Source organism: Strix uralensis, chromosome 12 (genome assembly GCF_047716275.1).
Source record: "Strix uralensis isolate ZFMK-TIS-50842 chromosome 12, bStrUra1, whole genome shotgun sequence".
Lineage (NCBI taxonomy): Eukaryota > Metazoa > Chordata > Aves > Strigiformes > Strigidae > Strix > Strix uralensis.
The window spans coordinates 2,633,130-2,654,070 of NC_133983.1; the positions used below are offsets into that span (position 1 = coordinate 2,633,130).

Here is a 20,941-nt window from a genome sequence, read left to right on the forward strand (position 1 = left end):
TTAGAAGCATCTGAAATACTGTTTACCACTTCCAGTATATGTGTGTTTTGTTTCAGTGCAGCAAGTGTGTAAATATTTTTTCAAGTTCTCCAGTTTATTCTGCTTCTGCAGAGCCTGTTGAATTTGCAGGAGTCTGTTGGGTATAAGAAATAGCTCCATATTGTATTCAAGCTGTTGTTCTTACTTAAGCCATACCTAGCACTTAAGTACAGAAGACATCATTAGAACTGAAGGAAGGAGCAATTTTAGCATAAGGACAAAGCAATGCTTTCCCTTTTTTTTAGGTTGATAGATTTTATTTTTTTGCTTCCATTTTGCTTTTCTTCTGGATGTGTAGGGCTAGCTCAGCTCTCATGTCCTCTCAACTTAACACTATACATGAGAAGGGTTATTAGGATGCACAGAATGGCTTCATTAACGCTCTTGAAACTTTGTGGGATATTTTTGAGGAGCAATGTCTGAGCAAAAGGTGTGGAACTTGGGTTCCTGTAGCCTCAAGTGGCCCTGCAACTGAAATAATACAGTGAGTCTCGCCCAGTTCAGACAGAGCTTGGGAAACTGTCACTACAGCATTAAGTTTGCTGGCAACTCATGCCTGAAGCGTTATTGAGGGAAAGAGCTATTTCAAGAACTGCTTTTCGTATTAGCAGGCTGTATCTGGAACATGAACCATGGCTAATATGTGCGTATCATTCCCAGCTCTTGTGGCTGCAGGTTGATACCTGCCTGATGCGGTACCATTGCTGTTGTCTTGAAAATGCCAGAAGCTGACCCATGTTATTCTTCTGTTTATTCAGCATTTACCTGAAAAATCTAATTATATGTGATTACTAACTTGCTTAGGAATTTCTGTATGGAGCCTGCTCTGGAACTTAATTTCTTCTCTTCCCCTTAGCACTTCATGTCCAAGAACTCCTGCTTTTCTAATGAAGATTTTTTGGAAGTCACATGTTGAGCATTATTAGGCTTATCTGCTCTCTGAGAAGAAAGAGCCAGCCTATTCCTTGCCCTTATCCCTCGTACTTCATCACTTGTAACAGCCAGCTGTGTGAGCTCTGACCTCTGGATAGCTCTTCCTGTTCTGTCTCAACAGTTTTTTTGTATGTTAGCTATTTCATTATATATAGAGATTATATTTGCATAAAAACTCCCTGATTCACCCATCCTGGCAACTCTTGCTTCTCTTACCTCTTCTTTACCAGAGGGGGAATGCTTGAGGGGGGTAGTAGAGCATTAGAATGGCAAATGCTGCTTCCTCCTGTGCTTGTACGTGCTCCAGGAATACATGTCGTAAGGAGCAGGCACCGCTGCTACCTGCACATGTGAAGGCACACACTGAACTGCTAGTCTGCAGCTTCCACGCTGGAGCTGGAAGAAACCAAAGCTTTGACTTGGTGGTTGTTTTGTTTCTGTTAACTTACTGAACTGTACTGATTTGTTTGCTTAACTTTAAACCTCTGTCCATCCGTTTGGCTCTAGTTCAGATGCCCAGTTCAGTCTTTGTTGTACTAAACCTTGAAATTTCAATACAGTGTCAAGTCCTACTGCTCTGCATTGCTGCGTGGTCTTAGAGACACTCACAGATCCAGGAAATTTCCTTTTTTTCTTCAAAGGTTACATTTACTGCTCCTAAAAATGGTTCAGAGCGTGGCTTTTGGTTTTTTTCTGATTTTTTTTGCTGAAACTTAGAAAGAATCTTTGTCCTGTCCTGACTGTAACTGAAGATGTTGCTTTTTTTGTACTGAAGGATATTTGAGCTTCCTTTAAAACACCCTATTCTGCTGCTGCTCCCCCTTCTCTCCAATAAACTGTCATTCTTCAGGAATTAAGTGAGATATGCTTATTCTAGAGACATTTAATATGAAAACTGAATAGTAACTGCTCAGCTCAGTGCTCTCAGTATTTTCTGATTAACAAAATTAACTTTGAAAAGAAGAGTAGAATAAACATGAGGTGGGTAGGGAGTTTTATGTTTCAGGTCGTATTCATGTTCAGGTAACTGTACACTGAACAACTCAGTTTTGGTGTCTAATAGAAATGAAAGCTAAAGTGAAGTTTCCTTCATTTAGTATTATAAAACCATGGAAACTATCAAGTCTTAATGTCTTTCCAATATGATTCTTAACAGGTGAAAATACAGAAGTAGTACAGAGACAGCTCTCAAGAATGGCGCAGTTAATGTGCGTTACTTAGGGGACATCTGTGATAAAATGGATTCCTGAAGAATTATTCTTTAACTATCCCTACAGATGAAGTTGTAAGTCATAGATATTTACAGCTGCGTTTCTTATGTAAAGTTTTGTTTTTAGAGACCCTTTAGTTCCAGTCCTCTCACTTTTTGCTGTCAGCTACCTAAGGATTTCAGTGTGCTCTGTGGAGTTGCTATTAAGAGGTGAAGCCAGGTATGTTTAAAAGCATTTAAAAGCGCAAGAGGTGCAGTGATCAGTTATGATATGCTGACCAGGTAGCACAGGGGAGCGATACTCTACTAGTAGTAGTGCAGCAAGCTGTGCTACAGGGCATTTTCTTTACACCCTGTAGTTCAGGTAGTATGCCCAAATATGTTTTGTCACCCGTTAGCATTGTCTTATTTCTCTGCTGTAGAAACAAACCCATGAAGCTTCTAAAGCTTCATGGGTTTCACTGAAAAGCTTCACTCAAATGTAAAGAGACTGTGAACTAAGTTCAGCTTATACTGAAGATCTTACTTTACCTCTCTTCTTTTTTCCCCAGAATCTAAAAATTTCTGTTGACATCATTGAACTTGTCAAATTCTAACAAAACAGAAGCCAAATCACAGATTGTTTGGAGCATGAAATACACCTTTGTGTTAATATGCATCACAATTAGAAGCTTGTATGTCTCTCAAACGTCAGCAGGTAAAGTAGCTATCTGTAAAGTAGAGGAGAATGTAGCTTGGTCCAATTATACAAAGAATATTACTTGCCTTAATAGGGATGTTAAAGGAATCCTTACTCCCTCTTTCAGGTATTCAGAATTAGGTTGCTGTTCTGAAAGTTCTGAAATGCCTCTGCTGGCAAAACATGAAAAAATCCCACCAAAAAAACCCATCACCAAAGTACATTGGGAGGTGAGAGAGATGTTTACCTTGGCCAGTGTATTTTTTTTTTTCCATTTTTAACACTGGAATATCCCTAGCTGTAGCATTGGAAAGAATATTGTATAGTTACACTTTGGAACACTAGGGAAATTCCAGGAGGTTGGAGAAGAGCTGATACAGCGATACTAAAAGGAGATGGAGTGGATGAGCATGGCAGCTAGTAATGCAGTGCTGTACAGAGACACCTGAGCTACCCTGGGTATTTGACTAGCACTGCATGATGTTAAAATATATATAGTTTTCATTATTATCAGCTCTCCCATTTATTATTAGTACAGAATTTAGTTAACAAAGAGAGAAAGGTATGTAATCAATCCTAGTAAATAAGGCTTTGAGGAAAAAGGAGCTTGTAAAATTTATTATTTGACTTTCTTAAAGGTATCTCTCTTGATGTTGAGGATGTTACTGTTATTCAGTACTAATTTTTATATTCCGTAAATGCCATTCAGTTCAGGGTAGTTCAGGACTACTCCGGGGGTGTACAAGACTGTATAGTTTCCATGGATGTTCAGCAAAAAACAGTAATTGGTTGTCACAGTTTGTTTTCATTACTGATTTTGTTGGTGCAAAATGTCTGTTGATTGAAAACCTTTTGCATGATAAAATTATGCTTCGTGTAAAGTGCTAAGGCAGCCATCATGATTGTCAGGTGAGGTAGATCCATTGAGAGGTGTGTGCTAAGGCTGCTTGCTGTATGTAAAGCTGGGCACCTGGGAACAAGGCAATTCAGCTGAATTTAAATCAAGGCACATGGTATCCTAGAAAGCAGTGACTGAACTGCATTTTGGAGTCATAGTGGATAAACAGCTTAAACATGAGTTTCCAAGGTGATGCTGTGACAAAGAAGCAAATGTAGTTCTTGAATGCATTAATGGAATGGGTAGAGATGCATTCTTGCCTGTGTGGGGTGGGTTGAAGTCATTACCAAAATATTATGTATGGTTCTGGCATCAGCACTTTAAAAACAAACAAACAAATTACTGTCTGCAAGGGGGATTAATCTCCATTTTGATGGAGACCTAAGAAGTAATGCCATGCAGTGAAGTGTTAGGAGTTCACTGTACAGCCTCCCTGCAAAACTTGACAGGTGACTTAGAGTCCTCAGATACCTCCCTGGCAAGGATAATACCAGATATTAGTGAGCTTTTTTTAATCTTGCTGACAAACACAACAATAATTTGTAGCCAGATAAATTCAAATTAAAAGACTGTTTTTCACAGTGGAGGTGATTAACCACTGGATTGTGATATGAAGAGCAATCGTGTATTTCTTAATTTCTTAACATCTTTGAATCAAGATTGTGGAAAAAATTCTGGAAATTGCTTCAGCCAGCTGCAAGGTACTAAACTTCTTTTGTTTCACATACATTTAGAGATCTGTAATTCATAAGAGGTCAGACTCGGTGATCAAATGAGAGATGATCATGCTAAAGAAAAAAGATGGGAGCATCTCTTCTCCTCTTTCACCAGCTTCCCTCTTTTTGAAGAGATAAGTTTAGAAATGCAGAACATGATGAAGCCAGTAAAACCTTCTGAACAGGAGGAAGTGAGCAGGTATTGATATAATATATTGGAGGTGTGTCAAAATAGTGTCCCGTATATTTAGTCCAAACTTGTGAGTGTAAAATTCCTTATCTGTGACTATAGTATTAGTGAGTTGTTGGTAGGAAAAATGTTATTTCTTCGCTGCCAGGGCACACTGCTGGCTCCTGTTCAGCTTGCTGTCTGCCATGTAGCCCTAGGACCTGGTCAGCGGTGCTGCTGTCCAGCCAGTCCCAAGCCTGGGTCACTAAAGCGCTTCTCCCTTCCCAGTTCACAGCATGGAAGATACTCTGTGGGGGTGAAGCAAGGTGATTTTTATTGAATCCACTTCAGGAAATATAGCTTTATAAAATTATTTATCTTGTGTTACATAAAATTGTTTATTGAATCATATTTTATATAGTGCATGTATATGTATTGTGTAAAATTTTTTTATATGCAGTGATCCTCGTTTTAAAGTGGATGTTGAGTAAAATACTGATTTAATCAGGAATGAAACTAGGGAGAGTAAAGCTGTGGAAGGAGTAAACAACACTTAATAATTTTTGAGCTATGATAACACATCACGTGTGGAGACTTGACACAAGTGCTTGACGCTTTGAGCTCTCCAGAATGTTACAGTGACTACCTTCATGGTGGACTAAGCATCTCTAGGTGGAGATTGCTGAAAGCTAAAAGTACTTTTCATGTATTACACATGTTAAAAAGGTGGGAAGGGGGAAATGTAAGTTTGAGAACTCTCAGCTGCGGAGCTAACTGGCATACAATCCACGTGCTGCTCTGGATGGTAGTTTCAACGGAAGCACCTGATGCTCGAGTTCGGCAGTTCTAGCTTCTCCTGGCTGTTTGTGAGAAGGCCAACAGGGCAGCTCTGCTGCTGCCGCTTGTGTTCTTTGCAGAAACTCCGTCTGTGTCCAGTCTGATTGCTGTTCTGTGGTGTGGTTCCTAGCACTCGCACAAGGCAATGCAGGTGGATGCAGTGAGTGTTGTGGTGAGCCTGGAGCTTGTAGGAGGGAGAAATGGGGAGATCACAATTGATGGAAAACCTCTTTTAGTAAGAGATTGTGAAGGCACTGTAGGTTTGGAAAGGGATCAGCAGGTCCCAAGGCTAAGATCCCTAATCCCGTGGCTGGGTGTTGGGATGAGGGTGGTAAACTCCAGACATGACTGACTGCTCCCCCTACACAGCATTCCCTGCTTGAGCTTTTGGAGACAGACTGCTGGACTAAATGGACACTGATCTGTCCTTGTAAGGGTGCATTTTTTTATGTTTGTGTTGGAGAAAGGAATTTATTTTTCTTTTTTTCCCCAGCCTGTTGAAAGAAGCTATACAAGTGAATTTAACAGCTCTTGCTATGTTGGGAATAACACCATCACATTTAGGGAAGTAAAAGTCATGGCTTCCCTGGAAAATTAAGTTGGCTCGCATCGGGCCTGTTGTGACCCCATCTCCTTCCACTTGTGTGCTGGCAGTTGCATCTCCAGGCAGTGAGTTGGTCAGCTGAATTTGCTTCCTGTGTGTGTCCATCCCTTCCCTCCACCCCCCCCAAAAAAAGAAGACGTGAGGGGCAGTTAGATGTCAGTGGATGTGGAAAAACTGCAGCTCTGAGTTTGATTTAAGCCTTTGTGGAACCATGCCTCAAAATATTTTGCAGTAGAGGCTTTCTGAAAAGGTGGTTGAGACCACAAGTAGTAATGGCAGCATTTAGATATTTGTAAACATTTTTTACTCTTTTGAAATAGAGCAGTAAACTTTGCTGTATGTTTAAAATCACTGTCAAGGGAATTGAATTCTCCCATTGTTCAATGATGAAAGAGACATCGTTGCTCTGGACTGGCTCCTGGAAGAGCTTTTCACTGCTGTAGAACCAGTAGTGATTTTTGGCCAATTACTTAAGCTTCTTGTGTAGTTTCTCTGTCTCCTTGTATTTTGATTTGCAAAGCCCTTTCCTTGAAACCACTTTTAACATCCAGAGATTTAAAATGAAAGCAGGAAATAATACTGAATTAAAAATGCCCCATTTTGGGTTGTATGTACTTGTCGTAAGTGTAACAATACTACATTTTAAAACAGTAGCTTTCTCCGATGTGCTAAACTGTTTGCAGTGGAGGTGCAATATAAACTTTAGTTTTGCTTTCCCAGTATGTACTGCGAGAGGACCCTTTAGAGGCACTTCAGGAGTTTTCAGATTACAGGTTGGAAAAAAAATCAAATTTTTGAAGGCTAGTAGTTTCAGTCAAAGCTTATCAGATTGTTAAAACCTTTTTTCTTTTCTTTTCTTTTTGGAGGATGGAAGAAGTTAGTGTTATCCAGCATTCCTGCTGAGTATATAACTTACTGCCACTTCTGATCTTTGAAGAGAGATTTATCGCTTCCTGTGGCAATACTGAATTCTCAAAAGGTACTCATTGATTACTTGATCCTTGCCTACCTTCCATATTAATGCACTCCTTTCCTTCCTGCTCAGGAATGACCACTGTTGACTCCTACCTACGCTGAGCTACTAGAGCATTATATGAGCCCAGAGAAGTCTCTACTTGGCTCCTGTAGTGTGTGTGGAAATAGTTTTGTCCTGTTGAAGCAGCTGCATCCTCTCCCTGTTCTACCAGCATTTTGACCTACATGAAGAAGAATTTGGCAGCTTCCATGACAGTATGATGGAGCAGACTATCAAATATTCAGATGTCTGACTTGCCTGACAGGACATCTGTAATGTTTTTGGAGACATCTGCTTTGAGAGGCTTGTGCAAACAAATGCTTAGGGATCTTTTCTCCAGCTCCACCAGATTCAAAGAAGGGAGATAGCATCAAATGTTTGTCCTGTTCTGTTATCAGTCTGGCTCTTCCTGGTTAGAAGTACTCGATCCAGTGCAGTTGTTGGTTGCTATGATGTGTTACCATTTGTTCTTGTCCCAGAGCTGCCTCTTCCCACTTCTGGCACTCAACATGTAACCTCTTGTTTCTGGAGATTCTGGAGAAAAGAGCGCACAGTGATCCTTATTTCTTCAAAGACACATTTTTCTTTTTTTCTTAGTTTCGATGTACTCACTGTGGTCCTGGGTTTTCTTCTGCAAATTAAAAAAAGTAGTGAGGTCCCTTGTCAGTACTGCTTCCACCTTTTCATATGGGAGCCTTGTCTGATGATAGTCTTTGTACAGCCCTTCTTTGACTTCCTGTCACACCTGGTTTTGTGTCTCCTAAACAATGATACACTAAGGCTGTGCTCTTCTAGTGCTGTACTCTTAAATACTAGGCAGCTTTGTATATTCACTGCTCTGAAAGTGCAGGTCACTGGTAGATTGCCGAGAATGACTGTAATTCTGCATGTTAGCTAAAGAACTGGTCAGTGTTGGACATCTTGCAGAAGTGTTCCAGGTCCTCTAGATCTTGTGTGGAAGTGAATGCTGAGACCAATAAATCTCTCCGTTCTAAGAGCGTTATAGTTATAACTGTGTAGATGAAAAAAACCTCACTGATTTGTGTTTGAAGTTTAAGCATATCCTTCATTTCATATAGTGCCAGAGAATGGTAAAATAATTTGGGTTGAAAGGGACTTCTTGTGCTACCTTTTCAGCCCCTGGCTCAGTGCAGGGCCAGCTTTGAAGTTAGATGAGGTTATTTAGGGCTGTATTTAGCAAATATTTTCAATAGCTGAAGGATTAGCGTTTCCACAACATCTCGGAGCAACCTGCTCCAATGTTTGACCGCTCTGATTGTTGCAGCTTGCCTGTTGCATTTTGTCCTTTCACTGTGTACCTCAGAGCGTGGTTTCATCTTCTCCTTGCTCTCCTGTTAGTTGAAGGTAGCAGCAAGCTCTCCCCTTGGCCTTCTCACAGCTAACCGTGTCAGTCTGCTCTTGTAGGTCTTGTGCTCTCGCCACGTCACCGTTTTGGCAGCCCTCTAATGGGCTCTTTCCTGTGTATGTCAGTGTACTAAGCTCAAAAATGGACATGTGGAGCACTTAAATTTTCAGCTTATCCCTGTTTTCCTTCAAGCGTATCAAACCTTGCCCATATGTCAAAGATCTGATTGGAATGTAAATTCATGCAAGGTATTTTCTGCCAGAAAATACACTGGATACTGTAACAGAAGTAGGCTATCTTTCCAGTAAAGGAGGGTAGGAGTGGCTTTTCTCCCCTCTGGGACATTACCATGGAGTGGATCAGAAAAAGTATGCCTTGCTTTTTTGAAGTATGTATATTTGCAGTGCTGGGAAACTTTGCTCCTTGGGTTGAACATTAGTAGGTTGATATTCTTTGAGCGGTGTCTTGAGCTGCTTACTTCAAACCATCTCTTTAAAAAAACTCCAGTAACTTAATTCCTTAAGCAGAGTCAATACCTTGTAGAGAGAGAAGGGCCTTGCATTAACTTACCATCAGTTGTAATCTGCAGATACCCCTGTAAACTCTTCTGAATTTGTGTTGTCTATAGCGTGGAAAAGAACTACAGTTGTTATGGGTTTGTTTCTCTTTTCCTCTACTAAGAGCTTGGGTACAATCTTAACACAAAACAGATCTCTCTGCTGTCAGGTCATTTGTCAAGCAGAAGATTAGGTTTTAAAAATTGGAAGAAAACTATTTCTCGATTCAAAACTTCAGGAAGCCCAAAGTTAGGATAAAAGAATAGCCGTAGATAAAAGGATGCTTCCATTCAATTAAGTGTGCTCTATTGAAGAGTCCTGGTGTATTTTGTCCAGTGATGAAACTTCCAAGATGGTACAGTTCCATGCGGGAGGCGTTTGCCTTACATCAAGTGTCTTCTGAATGGAGAAAGTCCTTCACACTTAAGACTTTTCTGTGTCAATCTACAAGTTTTTAAGTTTTAGAAAATGGTAGTCTTCTCCAGGGTTACAAGCCAGGAATAAAAACTTAGCGACTAACAGTAACTATTTTATATGCCTACCACCGATGTGCGCAAGCTCTCACCAGCACAGAACCTGGCAAGGATGCAGCTTGCGTCAGCAGTCTTAATGTGCCCTTAGCAGCAGAGCACACCCCACGTATCCTCTGAGCATCCCCTTTTCTGGTCAGTGAATGTATATAGCATATGTGATTTTTACAGAGTAAGTGTTAAATAAAAAGAGATCAATTGCAAATGCTTTTTTAAAAGCTCACTATCACTGAGTATCCACAGCTCCAACAAACTTCTTATCAGTGGTGCTCTTTGAAGCTGATAAACAATTAAAAATAGACTTGCCAAAGAAAAAATGCAGCCAGAACCCAGACTTGAGTGCCTTGTACTAAATAAATGACAGAAGAACCGGGGGAGAAAAGTACTTAAATTCAAAGGGCGTAGAACTAGTGTGAAATTCAACACTGCTTGGCCCGCATCACTGAGTGCAGCAAGAGTATGTGCCTTGCTTGAGAATTACTCCTGTGGAGTTGCTTACTGTTCCCAGGGTTTCTAGCATGTATGCACGCTGAGGACTGAAAAGGATTACAGATGAGAAATAATGTGCTGTGTTGTAAATATTTTAGTTCTGTAAATGTGAATATTTTAAGCTCTTAATTGATAAGGGTAACGAAGTTAGCTTCGCAACTCTTCAGCGAGCTGAGGGCTGTTCTTCCTCAGGGTAACAGGGTTAGAATTGTGTTAGAGCTGATTTTGTTACTTTATTGATAGTGTTACTTGCTGCATTGACAGTACGTAACAGGTTGTACTTGCTCTAATTTACACCCCTTTAACAATAAAAACTGCTTTGGTGTTGTGATTCAGCATTCCACAGCACAGGGGAAAAATACCATCTGAAGCAGGCATAACCAGCTCTAAAATGTCATATTGCGCTCTTAATTTGACAGGAGGTGTACAGAGTTTTGGGTTGTAAGACCTGTAAATGCTGAAGAGGTAGAGAGAGGAGTTTGTAAAAGGAGTTCATTCTTCCTGGTGAAAAGTATTAAAGCTGATTAAAATACTCTTTTCGTTTTGCTCAAGGCTATTTTGATAAGTGAAGGGGTCCTCAAGCAGTTATCAATGCTATTCTTCTTAGAGGTGTGGGACTACACATTTTCTGTTAAACAAGCATTAAACATTCAAACAGTGCTCTTTTTTTTTTTTTCCTCCCCTTCTCTTCCCTTTCTTTTTTATGTAGTTTCACTAGTACGACTCATCTGTTCTGTTCCAGAGTGTGTTCTGACATCAAGAGCTGCATGAAGAATAGCCAGCATGAAGAGAACAAATCAGTCCAGGCAGAAGTGCAGAAGCGTCAAGAACATAAATGTAAATTAAGGGGTTTTAAAGTGTGGTATGTGTTCCATGCCGAGGCAGTAGTTTCCTGAACACTTAAAGCTTACACTGTGCTGGACGAAACCCTCTTGCCGTGCTTCTCTTTTGGCTGGCCTGAGTGTTTGGGCACACCAGAGACCTGGTCTGGATGGAAATAAGTATCTTTTTGGCTGGGTGAGTTCTGGCCTGGATTAGTTTCCTGACCAGTTAGCCGCAGCCTTAGAAATGCTTGCACTAACAGGAGGAATAGTTGGGGTGATGTGGGTGGGAATGAGTGGGCAGTTTAAAAGGCAGGGACAGCTTCTCTGACAGAGTTAGTGTGTTTGAAATTGAGGCCATACTCCTGGTGGAAAAGTTTTTTTTCCTCCAAGGTCAAGTGCCTTTGTGGGATTTCTTTTATTGCTTCATCTGCTTTGAAGGCTGATGGTAATGGCACTTCTAGGGCTCGGTGTATAAGAATATTTGGAACATGAATGCAAATGAATTAAACGTGTGTATAAAGTGGATTAAACTGCTTAAAACTTCAGCATGAGGGCCACTGTCTGGGGTTCACCTGGCTTTGATTCTGTTTATATCTGTTCCAACGCTTATTAACTCAGATGAACTTTTCTGCAATGTGTGATTCAAAAGTAAGAATGACTTAATTTAGGCTCCAGGAGTTTGTCTTGTCCACCACCCTTCTGCCATAGGTGTTTCCAAAACTCCTGGAATTTCCTGTCCCTGCTGCAACAACAGTAAACTACATGTCTACATTTGACAGCCTGACATTAAGTTAACTAGCACTGAGTTTAGTTTTCCTTATATGCATCAGGGTGTAATTTGTGAGGTGACTAATTGTTACTGCATGGGCAGTTCACGGGGTAGGACCCACGTTACCATCCCAGGAATGGGCACTTCCTGCTCCTCACATTTGAAGCCTGGATTCCCTTGTTCAAGCAGAGCATCACTACTTACTGAGTACTCGTGCAAAGATAAAAGGAATAGGTGTTCCCCAAAAGTTTGTTCTTGTATACTTGTTCATCTGGATGAAGCCTTAGAAGAAAATAAAATCCAAATACTTGTAGCTTATTATGAAGTCTCCAGAATGCCATGAAACTTGTTGCACTGGTCTCTTTTCGGGTGTGGTAGTGTCTGGTGTTGCTGTTTTGATCTCGTGCAACACTGCATCAAATGGCCAAAGAATCCTGCTCTGGTCAGACTGATTTTGAAGAAACACTTGTTTTTGCTGTTAGCCTATTACCAAACTGCTAAGTGAAAGCCTAACTTAATGTATGAGGGGAAGAATGACCACAAATACATGTTGATTAAAACTATTAACCTTTTCCAGTATCTACCTACAGTATTAGACTTGACTTTTTGTGGCAGTGGATTTTACAGGCTGTTTTAATAGTTTTCCGTTGTTCTCAATTTATTACCTTCAGGTATTCCAGTGGTCTTTTGTGAGCCCCTTCATCATTTTTATATTATGAAGAACTATAAAAGGGAGGGACTGATGAGTTTTTTGATCTGGGATCACCTGAAAATTAATTCCTCTGTGACTGCTACCTTCTAAATTGTAAATCTTTCTGCATTTGACACCTGATAAAATTGCATGTCTGTCCTTCTGAAATGAACTGTCAGGTTAGCAAAGCAGAATACCTTTCTTAATATGTTAAAAAGGAAAGCATTTCCAAAAAAAATGGTCAATACAAAACTGTTTAATTCACATTTCCCTGCTTTCACTGTGTATGACTAAAGAACTAGTGTCATCTAGTGAGACTGCACTAGCAGTTATTGGAAGAAATAGGGAAAACTTAAAATTTAAAAGAAAGATAGTAGTGGAATGAGAAATTAAGGAATGGAACAAGGTTTAAGAACAAGAATATTTACTAAAATTGTCCCTACTGCGTTCTCAATAGAACTTGAATTCTCCAAATCTAAAAGAAAAACAAGGAAAAAAATTGTATTTCCAAAAATAAAGCCGAAATGCTCCCACCAGACTGCTTCCTTCATGAAGGCTTACCATGTCAAGTTAAAAGTTGGTTATAGCCCAAGTGACTTGAATATGTGTGGGATTTGTTGTCAGTAGTTGCAGTGATTTATTTTTTAAAATGATTATTATTTTTCTTCATAGTGCATGTTTCAAGTGGTTGACATCGTTGTATTATGCTTTCCTCTCCATTGCAGGCTACAGCTTATTACAGCAGAAGTAGCAGTATTAGTTCTGGAAGAGCCGTGACTCTGGGGCCTTTTGCCACTGTCAGATGTAAGGGTTAAGAGGGAGCTTGTTCTGCAAACAGCTGAGGAGAGATACGGAATTGTGTTTCCTTCTGTTGCTGGGTGACCCTGTGTATATACCGTTTTCATGTCTTGCACATGTCTTCCACTGAGTTCTTGATCTAAAGTAACAGGTTAACTTTATCCTGAGTAATTGCAGAAAATCACAGGTGTATGCTACTCGCTGACTGAAAAATAGGGCTCAGTGCTGACTGAAGGTTCTCATCACTTTGAATTATTTCATGAGACATGATGAATGTTTGAAAGAGCTCTGCTAAGATCCCTGGGCAGGAGCAGCAACTAGGAAGATTACTTTTGTAGGTTACAGAAGGAAAGAAAAAAAAGAAAAGGGGGGGAAGGCTGGAGGTACTTGTAGAAATGTCACAGGATGCATTTTGATTCTAATTCTGCACCAAGCTAGCTGTGAGAAATGAATGTCCTGTAGCCAGGGAGATGGCTTGGCTGTGCTCTTGGGAGTCCATCAGGGTAAAAGGTAAAGATTACTTTTGATAACATCTGGCCCAAAGTGTGCTACCTTCACGTAAGTCCGAGTAAAAGGTAACTTTGGTTCACAATTAACAACTAATTGAATAAAATAGTAGTGTGTGGGTTTGATCAGTTAAATGCTTTTGTATTTAAACACGAAGATGCCCACAAACTGGCTGTGACCCAGAAGGTTGCAGGATGCTTGAGAGAAAGCAGTTTCAATGTAGCGTGTACTTGGTGGATGTCAGGATGGCACAAAGTGGAGGGATGCAGCCACCTAGCCTCCGGGATACAAGGTGCTTAGTGGTGTGGTTTCCTTAGAGCTTTAAGCTGGCTCTGCTGCAGTCCTAACCTGTTAAGGTTACTCTTAACCTCTTAAGGTGGCCCTGGTACTCTTAACCTGCTCCCTTACCTCTGTCTGCCCAAGCATTCGTGTGGGGAATCGGATCAGAAACTGGATGTGTTCTAACATAATTAACTGTTTTTCCCTGCATTGGTTTTCAGTTGGAATTAGTTCTCGATCGAGTTCTTTATGGTGAGTGAACTATTCTATCAATGCAAAGGAAGGGAGAAGATGAGAGCATCTCTTTCAGCAGCAATGCTGTTTTCACATCTTAGAGGGATTATGAAACGTTATGCAAGTTAAGAATCTGGTCTCCTGTCTGGTTAATGGGGAAGAAAGATAGGTTCCTCTAGATGGTAATTTAGTGCAGGGATCCACTTAGAAGCTTTGAATCACACTCTGGCAGAATGTACTCTTCTCCCTGCCCTATTTAGGGAGGCCAGCCTTCCAGCAGACACCCCAGTTAGATAACCACCAGCAGGCCTTCAGACACTGCCAAAGCTGGCATCCTTCCCTATGCAGGGTCAGTGCTTAAGGAAACCATCCTACATCTGTATGTTTGTAGTTGCAGCTGTCATTCCTGTAGCGTTTTTACATAGTTCTTGGGGCTTCTTTACATTGGCAGGCCCCTTTTCATACACAGAAAAAGCACAAGCATTTATTAACCCGTGATGAAGTTTGCTATTCTGTTCTAGTTTTCTTGCTTTTCCTTACTCTAAGATGTTAAAATATTTCTCAAAGTAATTGCTGAATAGTGAATTAATGAGACTGCCTTTTTTTTAATTTAAAGCTGTAATAGATATTTGAAGTAGTATATTTGATTTTTTTGTTGTTGTTTTCAGTGCCAGTGTTGTAAATGGCAAGGAAAAAAAGAGAAAACAGCTGGAGGCGGGTGTAGCAGTCATAACGAGTGGCTATGGAATTTAATGCAGTAGGCAAATAAAAGCTTTTAAGTTTCCAGCATGAGAAAATTACTTAATAAAAGAAACTTATCCCAGCTTTCTAGTTTCTACTGTTGGTAGTAAATCTTTTGTGTTTTGCATGGGATAGCACTGTGAAAATATCCCCTCTCAAGTTGTTCATGGGATGCTACCTGTTCCTTAAAGTTTTTTAAGCTTTGTCAAGTAGTTATACATTCCTTATTTTTAAAAGAAAAAAAAGAGGAAAAAGTTGGTTCCCTCTTTCACCTGCTCCTAAAGAATTCAACACAAGATTGTTAAGCTTTTGTACTTTTATTTATGATTGGATGCTTAAGTAACTCTACACCTATTGTGTATTTCCGTGGGCAGTTGGCAACAGAAGTGGACTAGAGTCTAGTATGAAATTTGTATATAATCTGACTTCTGGATAGCCTGTGGGTCTTAGGCTAGTTCTGCAGAAAGCCAGTTTAGGTCCAGCTGAGCCTCTTTTGAGCGTAGTACCATGCTTGAACTACTCCTAGAACCACGGTGAGTTCAAGAACCTTATAGCCGCGTTTGTGAAGTGCTGAGACCAAGCTCACAAACTGTGCTTGGGGGCGTGTGGTCCTACACAGAGCTCTTCCAGCATCTTCCTACCACTTTCCAAATTGCGTCAGGATTTTTTGATTCTAGTGCCACACTGTGTGGAGAACAAGAATCAGCATGCTTTTAAACCAAGGGAGGGGCTCTTTGAGAAGAGGTTGCATATATACCTACTTCATATTCTGGATTTGTTGCCCATCTAGAGGTTGGGAGCAATTGTAGTGAATAGTGAATTGAGAGCAGCACTAGGAAGGGCTATACTTAATGCTTTGTGGTTTTATATATGTACATTTGCTTTAGAAAAAGTTACATGCATACCATGTTCATCTCTTATCAGGGCAGCCCTGCTGGAGGAAATGCAAAGGCTGCCTACCTGTTAAACTGCCTTATCTTTGACAATGCTTAGTTGGGAGGCTTTTCAGAAGAAAGATGTGGCTATTTCACGATGGGGAGGAAGAATGTCCAAGCACTCCTGCAGTTACTTTGCATCTACTAACATCCTTAAATACTTACAGACATACGTATTGACTGCAAGCAAGGGGAAAAAAGAAAAAAAAAAAGCCTGTTTGTCCATAAATCCTGTTGGATGTGGAGGTTTTTTAAATCTTTCTCTTGCTTTAAGTGGCAGAAATTCTGCATAACTGTAGACTATTAGGTGGAGTTTCTGCTTATTCCTCTTCAGATTTCAAAGGTTCACAGGGTATGCAGGAGAAACATGAGTCTCCCCTGTTTTAATATAGTGCTTTATTTCCGCTCCTGTATCAATTTTAATAAGTGGCTAATCCATAAGTGTCAAAGCCATGACAACTTTGGAGTGGGATGTGGATTGACTTGAGTTCAGAGTCTGAATGTGGTGCAGGATTGTTTTTTTCGGTTGCGCTAATGTAGCTGCTGATATTTTCATTATTTCATGAATGTCCAAAAATTATTGACAGCTGGTGTTTGGCTTCATTGTTTCTATTGATTTTTTTTAAATATTTTTTTTCCTGAAGTGAATGGTATATTACAGCACTAAATCTACTTGTCAATTTCTTTGAATGTCCCACAGTTTTTAGTGACGGTGCCTTGTTTGGCAAAAACCAAATATTTTGCTGGTATTTGGTCTGTGAAGCTTGATGCAGTTCAGGGTTTGTTTTTTTAACATTGGCTGAGAGGCTGGCAAATACCTCTTTGTGACAGTAGCTTTATTATAAATAACCCAGCTAGAAAAACATGCGAGGCACTAGCCATCCTAATATATAATCATCTGTCTCTGGGTTTATACTGTCTGCATTGACATCTACAGCAAGTTGTCCTTAATGCTTCTACAATTAAGATTTATACTGTTGTAGGACTGCATTAATTGAATGCTATATGTTTCAGTCTTTCTGTGTTGATGTGGTGAGTTTTACCAGCCTTGCTCTACTGGAAATTTTTTTAAAATCATGTTCCTGAATGTTAAGAGTTTATACCTTCAAGCTGAATGCTTTGCTGGTTAAGTGTGAGGCTTTTGAAAAGGACCCAGAATGGCAAAAGATTGTATTGTAGTTGGGTTCAGACTTTCTCCTGTGCTGCAGTTAGTAGGGCTGCTGGCATTAAATTACTTTCTCTCACGGAACCTTTTGATACCTGTCATCGGAATAAGGTGTCAGTTGTATCAAATGCATACCCCATCTTATTTCTGCTTGTTTCAGTTTCTTAGGTGAGCTGCCTGTCAGTTATTTGAGAAAGCTTAGGTCTGTTGTTTGGACGTCACAACTTTCAACCTGGCTAATTGGATTGTGACAGTGCATGGAGCTATTTAGTGACACAGTCTCTCATCGGAGTTGGTAGAGCCCGTTGAGTGAGCACGTGTGTAAAGACTAGCATGAGCTACTACTTGGGAATTGTAGTGTTGATACCAGATATTCTCTGGTCTTGCCACGGTCACTCTCCTTATTCTGGAAGCTCTTCTCTTTGGTTTTTTCCAGTCTTGATCTACCTAATCATCTTCTGTTAACCTGCTGCGTTGTTTTCCTTTTTAGATTCAGTCATTGTGGAGCTAAGCTATTGGTATAAGGTACAGTAACTAGTAGGAAGAGAGCTGAAGATAAAAGGTGGGGAGAATGGGTAAGACATAATTCAGCAGTTTTTATTCCTAGTGTTCCGCTGTAATGGTCTTAGTTGTAGCAAACAGCACGTGTCCTCTGAAATATTGGAAACTTTTTCTCAGAACTTGGCTGGGTAATTTCTAGGAGAGTAATCTGTAAAAAGTTGAGGAAGATCCACTTCTATTAAAACTAGTGGAAATGGAAAATCCTCAGCAAGCTACAGGACCACATCCAGTGAGTTGATGGTATCTTCTGGTGACTCCTCCAATAAATACAAAACTTTCCTCTAAAACCCACTTCATGAAAAAGGAGGATTAAGTTTAAAAAAAAAAGTACAGGGAAAGGAAAAAAGCTAACATACTTTAAAACAGAGTGATTGAGAAATGATGTGGACAGACAGCGCAAAGCTCACTGCAGCAGGGGTGAAGAGTCTTTCCAGAGATCTTATTTAATAGGAAAGAGCCCCTACATTTTGCCTAGTCCCCTTTCCTCTCTTAAGTTTAGAGGCCATCCTGTGTCCCCTTCGTTGTAGAAATAATTTGAAAATCCACGCTTCCTCAGGAAGAAATCTTGGTAGCTTGGCAAGATTTTTATGCTGGCCAAGACATCAATTGAGACTCCTTCTGTATATTTCTGTATTTTTATGGTACTTTGTTAATATAATGTGGAATGGTTACAGTATTTTAAAGAAAATTACAAACATTTCCCCTGTTGGCAAGAGCCTACTTTAAAAAGTAATTTTCATACTCATTTACTGAAAGGAACAAGTGGAATAGGCAGGAGTAAATGCCCATCCATGTGCTGAATTTTGGAATACAGGAGGTCCGAGTCAGAATGAAGTAGAGTCGCAGTGAAAGAGGAGGTGGCAGGAGACGGTCCTGGCCGCGCCGCTGCAGTGCGTGTGGCTCGCCGCTGGAGGACAGCCGTGCCTCGCCGCCTGCTTTGGGGTCTGGCTTTCGCAGGAGGATGTTGGAGTAGTGACAGGTAACTCTAGGGTAAGAGATACGTGTCTCTGAAACAAGAGGAGATGGAAGAAACAGGGGTGTCTTAGTTTCGTTACTGAATGATTATAAGAGTCCTTCCACTTATTTCACACGCAGGTAAACCCCTCCTTGTGAGCATCCTTTAAACTAAGCCTTGCCTGCGGGCATTTATTTAGTCACGGTGTGAGCCTGTGTTCCTAGGCTGGCAAACCTTCCTGACAGCATGACCCATATGCCAAAGTCTTTGTCTGCGTGGGTGACCTGTTCCTTGGTGGACACAGGATTTTCTGGTGTGCAAGTGTGAGATGATGCCTTCCTACTACTCCACTGGAGGACCTGCTTCTGCAGGACCCTAGAGGACATTGGCAAGTCTTGCCCTGTTGGCTTATTTCCAGGTGACCTAGCTGTCTTATTACAGCTGGCAGTTAATGTGAAGGTCCTTATGAGAGCCCCACCTGAACTGCTCAGAGCTGCACGTGTTTGTGTCAAGGTTGCTGACCTCTGCTCTGTTTCTTTACAAGGCACTAAAGTGGAATTGCATTAGCTCTGCAGATGGGCTTTTGCCACTTTTTCCCTCCATCTTAAATCTTTTGTTATTACACCCACAGCCATTTACCACGCACTTATATTTTGTTTAGCTCTGTCCTTCCTTTTCTTGTTCCAGAGACTTTTGGTCACCTGAAGAGGCATCTCCTCTCTCTCTCTCTGCAAATACTTGAGATAATTGAAAAACAATTTGCTCCAATTGTTTTGCAGTTGCTGCAGGCCAAAGACCAGCACTCCATTCTGATTGCCTGCTGGCTAGTGTTAAGTACTTACATCATCTTGTGTACTTCAGCTGTTTGTCCATATGGATTTGCTCTGACTTGAGAATCTGATGGGTGGTAAAGGAAAGGAGCGGCCGGATCCCTGCAGGGAGCGCACATGAAGCCATATGTCAGTATTTCTGGGTATTGGGTGCCCCCTGGAGACTGCTGCTGCCCACGACAGCCTGTATATCGAGACAGCATATGAATAGATGTCCCTGCTCTGAGCAGGCCGAAGAACAATGTGAACTATATTGTTCTTGCAACAGAAGTGGAGGATGCTAGGAAAGGCAGTAGAGTAAAAGCAAGGTCCTCTCTAAAAATAGTAGCAATTACATGTCTTGTAATTCTTAAAGCTAATGAAGACTGACAGCTGTTTCATGTTTGTGTATATAAGCCTGTGTTTCAGAAATGAGGATGCAAGATGCAGTGTAGATATTTGAAAGTATTACAATGTGAGATTTAAGTGTTGCGTTCAGAAGAGAGGTTAAGTAAGTTCTGTTACCTGATCTGAGAGGCCAGTCAATCCAATAGGAAAATGTGGAAGTATCTTAGCAAACCTGGAATTGGAATCAGAACTTTATCACAAGCTTTGTCAGGAAACTCGCATTTTTGTTACTTGTTTCAGCAGTAAAATTGACCTTGATACCTTTTTAACACTTAAGTGAGGAGTATAGTAAATTGTATCCTGATTCAGGGAATGTATTTGACATGGTTGTGGAACCTGCTTTCATTTTTCCTAAGTAAACCACCTGAAACAGAGGTAGACTTAGAAAATACTCCTTTACTATGATTTTTATTATTTTCATTTGGGGAATAAGACAGCTGCAAAATTATAATTTCTTTTAGCTATTATTACTCTTGAAACAACCTTCCTGTAGAATGAGAATACAGGAATTTCATATTTTACCCTGACTGCAAAGAAGAAAGGTCGATAGTCTGAGGAGGAAGAAAATCTCAATGTTATGCTTGCGTACAGCTATTTTTCAAAGTTACAGTTAAGGCCCACCAAAATGCTGAGCTTCAGTATTGTTGTTTGTTTATGACTGCGTGGACAGTTTTAACCCAGGTATCATGAGAAATCTAATTTGAGTCCACATGATTTAAAATCGAAGTAAAATTTTACCTGAGCCTTGTCTGCCTGCTGCGTCTCGTTCGGCCCGAAGAGGGCACTGTGCATCATCCTCTGCTCTGCTCAGGGGCCAGGCGGTGCCCAGAAGTGGGAGCAGGAATTGAACCATTCTGCTTACAAGAAATATACTTGACTAACTCGATTATGTCCTTTTTTTGTGGTTTTGTTGTTCAGAGAAGTTTAAGCATACAGGAAGTAGCAGTTGTTTGACATGGAAACCAGTGAGACTTAAGTTCTTGTGCTCTGTTCTTAGTGCTTTTTCTTCCTGGAAAAGTTCTGCAGTTCTGAAACGTAACAATTTGTTTAAGGCTGGCTTTTTACTTTTAACAGTATGTTATTTTCGTACCTTTAAAATTTATAGCCAAAGACTGCCTCTGATATTGCTAAGCTATGTGAAGTGACTAAACCAGCTCAATAAGGAATAATACTGCTGTACATCTTGCCTGTGGGATTTATGGTCTTTGAGAAATGGGAACATG

At 40.5% G+C, this 20,941-nt stretch overlaps 1 protein-coding gene across 10 annotated transcripts in view; it reads left to right on the forward strand.

Moving 5' to 3' along the window:
• Positions 1-20,941, forward strand: part of CTCF (CCCTC-binding factor) — a 36,674-nt gene that overhangs the window by 1,620 nt on the left and 14,113 nt on the right. For 2 of the 10 annotated variants that reach the window (XM_074881838.1, XM_074881845.1), the window contains exons 2-5: positions 2,129-2,257; positions 2,734-2,879; positions 6,952-7,064; positions 10,752-10,879. The exons of 2 other annotated variants lie outside the window; for them this stretch is intronic. In XM_074881838.1, coding sequence (XP_074737939.1) covers positions 10,826-10,879 — 54 coding nt within the window. In that variant the 5' untranslated portion in view covers positions 2,129-2,257; positions 2,734-2,879; positions 6,952-7,064; positions 10,752-10,825. Of the gene's footprint in view, positions 1-2,128; positions 2,258-2,733; positions 2,880-4,341; positions 4,461-6,951; positions 7,065-10,751; positions 10,880-20,941 lie in introns of all 10 variants that reach the window. 6 more of the 10 variants (XM_074881840.1, XM_074881842.1, XM_074881841.1 and 3 more) reach the window with 6 other exon arrangements.